The following is a 12,714-nucleotide window of genomic DNA, read 5'->3' as shown; positions in this document are numbered from 1 at the left end:
TCTGTTGATAAGAAGAAAACATTGACAAGTCCAATGCTCTTACCTCTGTCAGCAATGAAGGCTATCCATCGCAGGTTGTTCAGTAGTAGTACTGGATTGGAGATGGGAAGGCTTTGGGAAAAAATGAAAAAAAATGAATAAAACCAGGTCCCCCCCCCCCGTTATTTTCCCAAGTTGTTTGGAAAAAAACGAGGGGAAACCCTGTTATCCCCCCTCAAATTTTTCTGGGTTTTTTCTAGGTCTTCCCATCTCTAGTACTGATGTCTGGTTGATTCCCTTTGCTGTTCAGAATTAAGGGGAAATAATGTGTTGGATTCCCTTATTCTTCTGACCTCATTGGCAGATGCAAAATATCTCCAATTGATAAGGCCTAACGAATGAGCAGACTGGGGGCCAGCTGACTCCTCTCAGTGTCTTCCAATGGAGCATTGGTATTGAAAGCTCCTGAGGTAGTACTCACTTGCCAAAGGAGCCATGGTCCTAGAGGGAGGAAATTAAGAGCTAAAACAGCAGACTAGACAGGTGTAGGCCTATGCTTTGACTTGGAAATTAGGATGATCAAGGTTCTAGAAGCCAAGCCTTTCTGAGGAAAGGTTGAAGGAGCTGGGTATGTTTAGCCTGGAAAAGAGGAGACAGAGGAGATATGATAGCCATCTTCTAGTATATTAAGGGCTATCACATGGAAGGTGGAGCCAGCTTGTTTTCTCCTGCTCTGGAAGGTAGGATTCAAACCAATGACTTCAAGTTACAAGAAAGGAGATTCCAACTAAAGATACGGAAACAGTTTCTGACAGTAAGAGCTGTTTGACATTGGAACGGTTTCCATGGGAAATTTGTGAATTCTCCTTCCTTGGAGGTTTTTAAGCAGAGGTTGGATGGTCATCTGTCATGGATGCTTGAGCTGAGATTCCTGCATTGCCGGGAGTTGGACTAGGTGACCCTTGAGGTCCATTCCAGCTCTATGCTTCTATGATTCTAACCTCATCCATAGAAGGCAGGTGTCTTGGGAAAAGGTTTGATATATCCAAGTGGGGGCCTGCAACAAAATGCTGCTTCTATTCAAGGTTTCAGTCCCATACATGTCTACTCAGCAGTAAGTCCTGTTGACATAAATGGGACATACTCCCAGTTAATTGGGTAATTGGATTAGTGTCTAATTTACTGATACTTTCTATATTTGCTTTTCCCTATATTAGCTTTCAGCAGTTTCGTGTGCACTAGAAAATTGCTGAAAATGTATAAAGTTAAAATATATTGGGCTACAATCCTGTGCACATTTATGTGGGGGTAAGCCCCATAGAAAACCATGGGATTGCTTCTGAGCAAATATTTAGATGATAGTGCATGTTCATTTCTTTATATTATATTATATTATATTATATAAGATATTTTGAATAAAGTTAATAAAAATGCATCAGATTGGTAGTTCATAATTTAAATTCAAGCAATTTGATATTGAGAGTTTATATGATTGAAACTTCAACTGATTTTTTTTTAATTCACAGATTAAATGCAAACTCATTGAAGATCATGCAAATGAATTACGCAAAGCTAGAGAGGAAATGGAACAGACTCATAAAACAAAAGCTGAAGAATGGAAACGAGAGCAGGAGGAATCAAGAAGAGAGGCTGAAGAGAAACTGTCATTGTTGCATAAAGAGCTTGAAAGCAAGGCAGAGTGTGAGAAGCGAGCCTTGCAAAAGCAGTCTGAATTTCGTGAAGCTGAAATGATTTGGCTTCAGCAGCAGCAGGCTGCTAGAATTGTAGAACTGGAGAAATCCTTAAAGGAGCAGCAGAACAGCGTCAGGCAGCTGGAGGACACTTTAGTAAATGCACAGAAGACTTTGGCTCAATATGACAGTGAACTCGCTTCCACCAAGACCCACATGACTGAAGAGTTAGAAAAAGCCCAAGAAGTGTTACAAGAAGAGTGGAAAGCTAAACTTAAAGATGTACAGAGCAGGTTTGTAATTTACTATATTATCATTGTGATTATGATTTACAGTAAATCATTTTTTTACCAGCTCTTCATTACAGCAATTTCATTACATTTCATTAAATTTCATTACAGCAATTTCATTACATTTCATTAAATTTCATTACAGCAATTTCAGAGAAGGTTATTTAAAGTTTCAAATGCACAATATAGTTATTAAAAATGTAAGGTAAATCGCAAACAACTAACTAAAAACATCCATACTGACATCAAATTCCACTAAAAGTGGGTAGGTCTATATAGGAGAAGGTATTCTTTGAATTATCCCAGCCCCAGGTTATACAGGGCTATGTAAGTCCGTACATAATCAAGGTGTAGTAAAAGACGGGGAAGGATAGGCAAATATTGCTTTGTTTATGAATTACAATTAAAATGTAATTTCCCTGTTTCATGGATGCTCAGAGCCTTCTTTTGAAAAGAAGTAGGCAGAAGACCCAAATTGAAAGGGTTTGTATGGAGGTTAACCAGGTTTCCTGTTTCAGAAACAAATTGGGGGGCAGGGAATGGTCCTGTGGGTGTTGAGTTGAGAAGGGAAATCACTTAGGATTCATAATACAGTCTTCCTTTTCTTCGGAGAAAGCTGGTGTTATTTTATTCTTTAGAGGTGTGTGTTTCAGCAGGCTTGCTTTATTAATTCTTGCTCCTAATGACTTGAAAGATACCTTCTCATACGGAAATGTGTGTTTTTAAGCCAAGATATTTCCCATTTTCTTTTGGTAAATGACTGTTTTTGTGGGTAAGGGAGCTCTCCATTGTTAATATGGGAAAGAAAAGTGGAAGAATTGTATTTAAAATATAATGGACTTTGTAAGCCTTGCATTTTCTGTGCCTGTAATGGGAACGTATCTAGCACTTCTAGAATAATATGCAATCTCCTCAAAAGCGAAATACCTGGGTATTTGGATCACCCCCAAGAACATAAACTTATTTCAGGATAATTACACCAAAACTTGGTTAGAGATTAGAAAAAACTTTGTAACCTGGAGTAAACTAAAATTAACATTTCTGGGTAGGATTTCCATTATAAAGATGAATGTGCTTCCAAAATTAATCTTTTTATTTCAAATGATTCCAATACTGGGCGAAGCATGTTGTCTCAAGATATGGCAAAGAGAAATTTCCAAATTCCTGTGGGAAGGGAAGAAACCTAGGATTAAACACCTGATCTTAATAGACATAAAAGAGAGAGGAGGCTTTTCCCTACCCGACCTAAAACTTTACTACGAGGCAGCCTGTTTCACCTGGCTAAAAGATTGGTGCACGTTGCAGGATTCGGACCTCCTGGACCTGGAAGGTTTTGACAACCGTTGGGGATGGCACGCCTACCTAATATATGGAAAAGCAAAAATTCATAAAAACTTTACCAACCGTATAATAAGGAAGTCACTCTTTGCTGTATGGGAAAAATATAAAGACCTGATGGAACCTAAAGTCCTGTGGTGGACTTCTCCAGTAGAAGCCATAGCAGTAAAACGGAAAAATACTCAGGAAAGCTGGCCAACATATAAAATACTTCTAAAAAATGCAGATAACCAAATAAAATTAAAAAACTTTGAGGAAATAAGAGACCACATTTCAGACTGGTTCCAATACCATCAGTTATTTGAAAAATTTAAATCTGACAAACAAAAGGGGTTCTCAACAGAAATTTCCCGATTTGAATCTGATCTTGTAAATTCTAAAAGAAAAACTCTTTCCAAAACTTACCAACTCCTCCTTGACTGGACAGTCAAGGAGGAGGAGGTAACAGTGGCAATGGTGAGGTGGTCCCAGGATTTTGGCCACTCAATAACCATGGCCCAATGGGAAAATTTATGGAAGATCAATTGGAAATTCACAAATTGTTACACGATTAGAGAGAACTTTCAAAAAATGCAACATCGATGGTATCTAACAGCATGGAAGCTTTCAAAAATGTATAAAAATGTATCAAGTAATTGTTGGAGATGCGGAGACTCAGGAACATTCTACCATATGTGGTGGATATGTAGCAAAATACAGGTATTCTGGGAGAGTATACATGCAGAACTGCAAAAAATGCTAAAGATCTCTTTCAATAAAAAACCAGAGGCCTACCTCCTGGGAATAACAGATTTAGATATTCCACAAAAGAGGAAGGGTATCTTTTTATATGTGACGGTGGCAGCAAGAGTTTTGATCGCAGCAAAATGGAAGAGTAATGAAATCCCCTCTATTCAAGATTGGATCCAAAAGCTGATAGAATATGCTGAATTAGATATAAGAAATTAGATTTAATGAGAATAAGTTTCATTATGAAAAAAAATGTGTATTGGCAATAAGTAATATGAATTTGAAGTATGGAATAGACGGGAGGTTGGGTCTTTAGTGTTAAGACCAATAGATGTTTTATTGGTTGCTAAGAACATTATGTGTCTATGGTTATTTTTGTAATTTGTGTGTAATTTGGTATTTGTGTTTTTTGTTTGTTTGTTTTTCTTGTTGTGTAAATAAAAAACTTAAAAAACCCCCAAAAATAGAATAATATGCAACAATGCTCTGAGAGTAAAATTGTGGTGTGGGGTAAAAATGAAATTGTCTAGTATGATATCAGTTCTGACATGTGATGAGGGTTTTGATAGGCGCAGGTCAATTCTGTGTCCAGGGCAACTGTCTACCAGCTCCATCTGGTACGCCGGCTGAGACCCTCCCTGCCCGCAGACTGTCTCACCAGAGTGGTGCATGTTCTAGTTATCTCCCGCTTGGACTGCTGCAGTGCTCTCTATGTAGGGCTACCTTTGAAGGTGACTCAGAAACTGCAATTAATCCAGAATGTGGCAGCTAGACTGGTGACTGGGAGTGGCCGCCAAGACCATATAACACCAGTCCTGAAAGACCTACATTGGCTCCAAGTACATTTCTGAGCACAATTCAAAGTTTTGGTGCTGACCTTTAAAACCCTAAATGGCCTCGGCCCAGTATACCTGAAGGAGCGTCTCCACCCTCATTATCCAGCCCGGACACTGAGTCCAGAGCAAAGGGACTTCTGGTGGTTCACTCACTGTGAGAAGTGAGGTTACAGGGAACCAGGCAGAGGGCCTTCTTGGTAGTGGCACCCGCCCTGTGGAACGCCCTCCCATCAAATGCCAAGAGAATAAACAACTATCCCGACTTCTAGAAGACATCTGAAGGCAGTCCTGTTTAGGGAAGTTTTTAAAGTTTAATGCTGTATCATGTTTTTAATATTTGGTTGGGAGCCACCCAGAGTGGCTGGGGAAATCCAGCCAGATGGGTGGGGTATAAATAAATTGCTATTGTTGTGTTATTGTTGTGTTATTGTTTTTCCTTCCTTGTAAATCTAGATTGGTGGAAGAGCATGAAGCTATTACTAAAAAAATCACAAGAGAACATGAGATTCTCTTTCAGGAGCTGAGGGAAAAACACACTGAGGAGCTCAATCTCCAAAGGACAGAATTGCACCATAAGCATAAGGAGCATATTTCGTCCCTGACATCCATTCTGCAGACAAAGCACCAAGCAGAAATTGAAACTCTCAAGTCTGTATTTGAGAGACAGCAGCAGGCTCTAGAAACTCAGATAGCAGACATGCAGAATAATCATCAAGCACAAATTACAGGCCTGGAGACTAAGCATTTATCAGATTTGGATTCTCTAGAGTCTACATACATATCTGAAATTCAGCTCCTGCAAGATGAGCACAGGCAAGCTCTTGAAGATTTGTGGGTAGATTTCAGAGACCAGTTGCTTCAGAAAGATAAGGAAAATCAAATGTTTTTGGCTCAAGTGGATGAGATGAAACTTCAACATGTTGAAGAGCTGCAGATTTGCCAAGACAATCTGAAAATAGAGTTGACTAAAGTTCACATGGGAAAACTTAAAACAATGGCAGCAGAACTAGAAGAAGCACATAACGTGAGTGAGGCTAACCATTAATTACTCTTGGGTTTGAGTTCTGGATTTGAGTGATGCAGGTTGAACCAGATGTCACAGGTGGTACAGGCTTCCAGTGTCTTTTTTCCCTGCACATATGGATTCCCCCCTACTTCTTGATTTGTAACAGCTATACAGGGGAATCTCGGGTTGCGGACATAATCCATGACGGAGGCATGTCCGCAACCCGCAGCGGTCACATTCTGAAGCGCCATGTTTGTGCCAGCGCAATTTGGCACTTCTGTGCATGCGCGAAGTACGATTTAGTGCTTCTGCACAGGTGCGAGAGGCAAAACCCAGAAGTAACCTGTTGCGGTACTTCCACGTTTCCCGCGGTCCGCAACCTGAAAACATGTAACCTGAAGCGTTTGTGACATGAGGTATGACTGTATAGTATTTTAGTGTGTAAAGTAGTATAGTATAGTAGATTTAGTTCTAAATCTATCAAACTATGGATAGTAATCCACAGTTTCTCTCTGCACTAGAACAGAAGCATACTTTCAGATGCGTTTCTGGCTCTTGAATGTAAACTGCTGTAGGCAGCAAATATAGTTTATTCATTCTGGACACCACAGCAAAGTAGATTTACTGTGGAAGGGGAGGGGGGAGTCAGGAAGTGAGGAGGGAGCATGTTGGCATGCAGCATTTTCACGGACAGCCAAATCATGATTTGGCCAGCTATTGTATAGGCTTTGATTTTGCTTTCTTTTAGTTTCTCTTTTACCCTTTAAGTTTCTCATTTTATTTGATTTTTATCTGTGACCAGAAACATGTATATTTTATTTGTGCACTGCACCTGCTGCGTATGTTATAGGTATAGGGGAGGGCAAGATGGAGTAACTGACATTTGTGCAGCAGAAAGTTTGTAACCCTTAAAGTTAGGGAATTTGACATTCTATAGCTGTTTAGGGAAACTGTTTAAAAACATATATAATCTGTAAGTGAAGCAGCAAAATGAGCTACAGCAGTTACCGTATTTTTCGCTCTATAAGATGCACTTTTCCCCCTCCTAAAAAGTAAGGGGAAATGTGTGTGCGTCTTATGGAGCAAATGCAGGCAGGAGGCTCTGCTCAGTGCTCCCTTTAAAGAGTCGTGTGGAGCGTGTGTGCGGCTCTTGGGGGCTTTTCCTCGAGGAGGGAGAAGGGCTGCCCTTGTCCCTCCTTGGGGAAAAGCCCCCAAGAGCCGCACACACACTCCGCGCGCTCTTTAAAGGAAGCGCGGCTCTTGGGGGAGCCTTAGCCGCGTGCAGCCTCTCCCAGGCAGGGCATGAAGGCTCCCCTTGCCCGGGAGAGGCTGCGCGCAGCCAAGCAAGAAGCCAGGACAGCCAGTGGGATCGCTGCACAGCGATCCCACTAGCTGTCCTGGCTTCTGGGATTCGGAATAATTTTTTTCTTGTTTTCCTCTTCCAAAAACTAAGTGCGTCTTATAGAGCGAAAAATGTGGCATATTTTTCTGGTACAAATGTCTGCCTTTGCTTTATTGTTTTGTAAAGGTGTAATTTGGGGTTCCTGTTTTTAACTTTTGATTATGTATAGGAAGATTTGGCAGTAGTGCTAGGAAAACAACGACGTTTGTTGAAAGATGACTATCATAATGCCCTGGATGTGCAGCGGGAAGAAATCCTCCATATAGAGGAGCAGCATAAAAAAGCAATACAGGAACTTCAAGATATTCATATGGTGGAAGTTAATCAAGAAAAAGAGAATTGCCAGCATCTTCAGAAAGAGGTAAAAAACAAGTTAGACAAACAACAAGTGAGGATCTGCTTTGATTTTTAAGACAAGCAAAAATCTTTTAACGTTGTTTCTGTAGGTTGCCTTCATTTGAAGCCATCCTGTTTGAGGAACAATATCAATTGACACCTTTCTCCAGTTCTGCTGCAGCTGTAAATTAGATTATACATTGAGTGCATAAATGCATTTAACGTATTACCTAATTAGTTCTGATAAAACTTTGTAAGCAAATGCAGCAAAGGTACCAAAAGCAGTTTCCATCCCAGGGTAGATAGCTGTGGAGGAGGAACTTGTTATTTAGATCATGATACAGAAGGAAAGACTTGATACCTCCCTCCCTCCATCTATTTTCTTTTAACCATTAAAGACAATTCATGCATTTGGCATCTCTCTAATTTGGCCCTTGCTGGGAAAACATATGATATAGAAATTTTCTTTTTCTGGCGTTAGTCAAATAAGCCAGTCTGTGGGACCAGCTATTGGAAGTGACTCACTCCAAGGACTATACTAGCATTAATTACTAAATAAATTGCCTTTCAAAGGTTTTAAATATTTCATTCCTTAGCCAGGTGTGAAAATCATAGTTATGATTACATTCTAAGGTAAACTGCAGGTTTATAGAAAAACAATTTTTTGGACCAATTCTGAATTTGTTTTATCAATGCCCAATCTGAAGGTCTTTGAAATTTAAGTACTGATAGTATAGAGGAATTCACAAAAATACTTACTACTATAAAATTTCAGTGAGGCTTAGATGCCTAGCTGTTTTTGATTTCTTTTCTTTGCTCTCTAGCATAACAAAACAGGGTTAACGTGGGGCAATTGCAGAAAGTAGAGATTGTATCATTAATGCAAGCATATATTCCTGTATGTGTATGGCAGTTGTTGTTGTCAAATCTTCTTTAAACAGGAGGAAGATCAGTTACAGGATTTCACATGCAGTACTGTCCATCCTGCTCTCCACTGTCATCCTGGGCTATCCTGGATTGTATTCACAATGATACTGGAGTCTCCCAGGCTTTTGAGTCTTGAGAGTGACTCAGGACTTCATGGTCTCTGTGGGAACCATGCGACTGCTACAGTTTTAACAATGAACTTAGCCAAGTGCAATAAAAGTTACATTGTAGTATTTAGCATATTAAAAAACGAATTTTCCACCAAAACCTCTAAATGCTGCTTTTGCAAAATCTTTAGCTCACTGTTACATTTTCTACAGATGGAGGAGAAAGTCAAATTCTTAGAACTAGAAGATGCTGATGCTGAACTGAGAAACCTCCAGCAGCGAGACAGAGAGAATCAGGAAGGAGAGACTCTAATGGCCTTACTGAGATCTGATATGGACATTTGTACTAATGAAAGGTTAGTTCATGATATTCAAAATATTTTTTGGCTTTTATATAAATTAGGCAAGCAGTATAAATTAAGCTTCAGAAAAGAGAATATCATTGAAGCAGATAATGCTAATAATCAGTATTCGAGAATAAGAAGTGGCTTATTCTGAACAAGATTGACATTAGGCAAGTGATTCTGGTGTGTTGACAGCTGCTTTGTGTTTTTCCCCCATAGAATTTGAAGGGGGTTGTTCTGGAAAAAATTGTCCATTTGTGCTGTTGTGTGATTTGTTATGTTAATTCAAGGGATGTGTTGTGTATGTGGCTTTTTGTAGTAGTTTAAAAAATGTAGTTTTGTGACCAATGTTAGTCAAGTCAGTGGGATTTATGAATGTGTCCTTCACACATGCTGAAGATTAACTTGTAAAAGAAGGTTGAGTGGAGGGGAGGGTTTGAGTGGGAATGTTGGATAGAGTGAGGGTCAAGTATGAGGGTCAGATGGAAAATGACAAGAGTGTGTGATTAGGGACAGAAAAGCCCTGAGGGAAGAGGAAAGAGTGAGACAGAGACAAGGGAAAGTATATTTGATGGATGTATTTATTTTATTCTTAAGGGTGAGTTGGCTAAATCTCATTCCGCTGTTATAATGAGAAATTGGGGGCTTATACAACTTATACAGTCATACCTCGGGTTAAATATGTTTCAAGTTGAGCATGTTCGAGTTGCACTTCTCGGCAACCCGGAAGTAATGGAGTGCGTTACTTCCAGGTTTTGCTGCTTGCGCATGCGCAGACGCACAAAATGACATCATCCACATAAGCGGCGATAAGCGATGCACGCGTGCACAGACGTGCCGTCGCTAGTTATGTTTACCTCTAGATGTGAACGGGGCTCTGGAACGGATCCCGTTCGTATCTAGAGGTACCACTGTAGTTTGAAAATGGCTTAGCTAATTGATTTGAAACTTGGCAATGTAGGAGAGTAAGGTTTGAGGATGGTTGATGCCAGAATTGAGGAGGAAAAGTTAATGCATGGTATATCTCCAGGTAGCATGGCAGTAGGGAGATGGGGGAAGGAGGGAGGTGGCTGAGATTTTCTCTCTGAATCCCTGCATACTTGCTCCTTCTCACTAAGCCACGGTTAGGCATGGTAAGACATCCCCTTTTATTGTTCAGAGATGGGATTAGAATTTTTACTTCATTTGCAGATGGACCCTAGAACTTTTGCACTCGGAAAACCCGGGGGAGAAATGTAACTGATGTCCCTTTAGGTTTTTCATGGACTTCCAGTTGTCTTGCAAACACATTCTATCCCAGCATATATATTTTTTCAAAACAAAAACTATCTTCACCCTTTGTTTTATGTGCTGTGTTACATTTGCTATGCTTCCCATTGATGTTTTACCAAGAAATAAAGATGTTAAGGGTTGGAAAAACCAGAGGTCCCCCCCCCCATTTCCCCAGGGTTTCCCCCCATTTCCCCCCCCCCCAAATGGGGGAGGGACTGAACCCCCCTGCAGTTTTCCAATCTTTTTCCATGCTTTCCTATGTCTACCCATCCTCTTCTCAAATAATGATATCTTTCTCATCCTTGGTATTTTTTATAAAAAAAAACTTTTATTGCATTTATATGCCAGCCTTTTCTCCAAGGAACACAAGGTGGTGTGCATGGTTCTTCCTCTCCTTATTTAACCCCCACAACAAGCCTGTGAGGTTAGGCTGAATGGCAGGAACTGGCCCAAGAACACCTAGTGAACTTCATGCCCAAGTGGGGATTTGTGGCCTGGTCTCCCAGGTCCAAGTCTGATGTTAATCACTACTCTACTCTGGCTTATCAACCAGGGTGCCAAAGTCTCTATTACGATACTTTTCTTTCAGTGCAATAGGTGAAGGAGTCTTATTTAGAGAGAGAGAGAGAGATTGATTATGTGGTTGAGAGGAGAGATCATTAGGAAAGGAATTCAAAATAAAACTGTTGATATCATAACATACAAATCTATGGTGTGACTGAATTTGGAATACTGGTTGTCTCACCTCAAAAAGGACATTGTAGAGCTGGAGAAGCGTCAGAAAAGAGAAACCAAAATGATTAAAGGGATGTATGTAGCACAAGAGAGCAATACCTTTTTCTATAACATTTTAATTAAGAAACTTTCATGGATAAGTGGAATGCACTGTAGATTCCTTCTATCTCCCACCCTGAATACAAATAACTCCAGCTAAAATCTTACGTTCATTTTTCATATGATGCTGAACTATACCTCGGCCCTTCCTGGGAAAGAGAGAAGTTTCTCCGCTTCTCACCGATCAGTTGGAGAAGTTAGGTGCCAACCAAGTGACAGGAAATATTGGCTTGATCGTGATTGGATGGTTCCCAAACACTAAATGCACTTGGGGAATTTTGAACATTGCGTAGGTGCATTAGTGTATGAAGGAAGATAGCCAATGGAAGGCGTGTGGCAGGCTGAGAGTAAAAAGTTCATAGGGAGAATGGGTCAAGAGAATGGTAATGGCAAGAGTCCAGAGAGCAGGCAAGGTGGCAGCAAAGCTGCTGAGAAAGACATTGGATCAATGACCGCATAGAAAGTGCAGGAGGCAGATTATTGGGAGGGTAGATTTTGTTCAGGGTTAAAGGAGATGTGCTAGTTATCAGACAGAGGGAAATCTATGGCACAGATTTCAGAGACAGAACAGCTCAATATATATGTTTTATTCTAGGAAAAAGCTGCAAGAGTCTTATCAGCATGCTTTGAAATTGCTTCTGAAAATGGTGAAGGCTACAAAAGATACTGAAGACCTCATCTACAAGAAGATTGGTCTTTGTCTTGATGAGAGTCTAGCATCTGGAGATTCAGGAGAGAGTCGCAGTATAATTGGAGAAATAGTACTTGCACAAAATCGTAAAACTGTGGAGAAATGGGGCATAGAGAAAAGCAGTAGAGGTAATTGTGTGCAGAGGAAAGCTAAAACTACCATGGGTTTCAAATACATTGTCTTCAAATACATTTCCTCCAAGGCTTCTCAGAAGTATGGTGCATTCTAGCCGGTATGAAAACCAGACCCTGTAGTGTAACTTGAAAGCTAAGCATGTGTTTAATCTCTACTACTGAAAGTGCTTGACTTTGAATGGATCATGCCATAAGTTTTTCCAATATCTCCTCCTCTTTTCCATATTTGAGTATTCCGAGAGCCTGTTCAGATGTTACATTTCTGGGTTCTACTCAGGTTGTGATGAGGAACAGGCCTTGGGCTGACTTTTACTCTTTTTTTCTCCTTTGTTTCTCCTTCACTATGTATAGAAACTGATTAATAATCTGGAGGTTTCAATTTATTTGAATTTTTTTTGGTAAATGTTCAAATAGGAAGAAATGAAGAAACATTTTTTATACTTAGCACTGCCTGATAATAAATACTACTAGTAATAGTTTAATATTTATACCATGCCCACTTGTCTGGGTTGCCCCAGCCACTCTGGGTGGCTTATAACAGAATATAAAAAACATAAGAAAGTACAATACATAATTCTACTATGCAGAAATTGTTATATCTAAACAACAATTTCTGCATAGTAGAATTATGTAATTGTACTTTCTTATGTTTTTTATACAGTGGTTCCCAAATCTCTTTTTTGGGGGCCACCCCCCCTGGTTCCCTAAACGGATCCCCAGTGCTCCCATCCTACTCTGTAAAAAACATTATTCAGAATAGCAATTTGCACATCCAGTTAAGGAAGATAGTAACACAAT

General features: G+C 40.0%; 1 protein-coding gene across 2 annotated transcripts in view; it reads left to right on the top strand.

The window, feature by feature from the left end:
* PCNT (pericentrin) overlaps nucleotides 1-12,714 on the top strand; it is a 77,904-nt gene that overhangs the window by 20,672 nt on the left and 44,518 nt on the right. For both annotated transcript variants that reach the window (XR_014502312.1, XM_083400359.1), the window contains exons 12-16: nucleotides 1,506-1,963; nucleotides 5,317-5,887; nucleotides 7,441-7,632; nucleotides 8,855-8,997; nucleotides 11,687-11,910. Coding sequence is in view for 1 of the 2 variants with exons in the window: in XM_083400359.1 (XP_083256485.1) it covers nucleotides 1,506-1,963; nucleotides 5,317-5,887; nucleotides 7,441-7,632; nucleotides 8,855-8,997; nucleotides 11,687-11,910 (1,588 nt within the window). In the remaining variant the exon portion in view is untranslated. The remainder of the gene's footprint in view (nucleotides 1-1,505; nucleotides 1,964-5,316; nucleotides 5,888-7,440; nucleotides 7,633-8,854; nucleotides 8,998-11,686; nucleotides 11,911-12,714) is intronic.

Source organism: Podarcis tiliguerta, assembly GCF_965153285.1.
Source record: "Podarcis tiliguerta genome assembly, chromosome: 1".
Taxonomy (NCBI): Eukaryota; Metazoa; Chordata; class Lepidosauria; order Squamata; family Lacertidae; genus Podarcis; species Podarcis tiliguerta.
The sequence above is the reverse complement of the archived record's forward strand: the minus strand, read 5'-3'. Positions and strand labels throughout refer to the sequence as shown.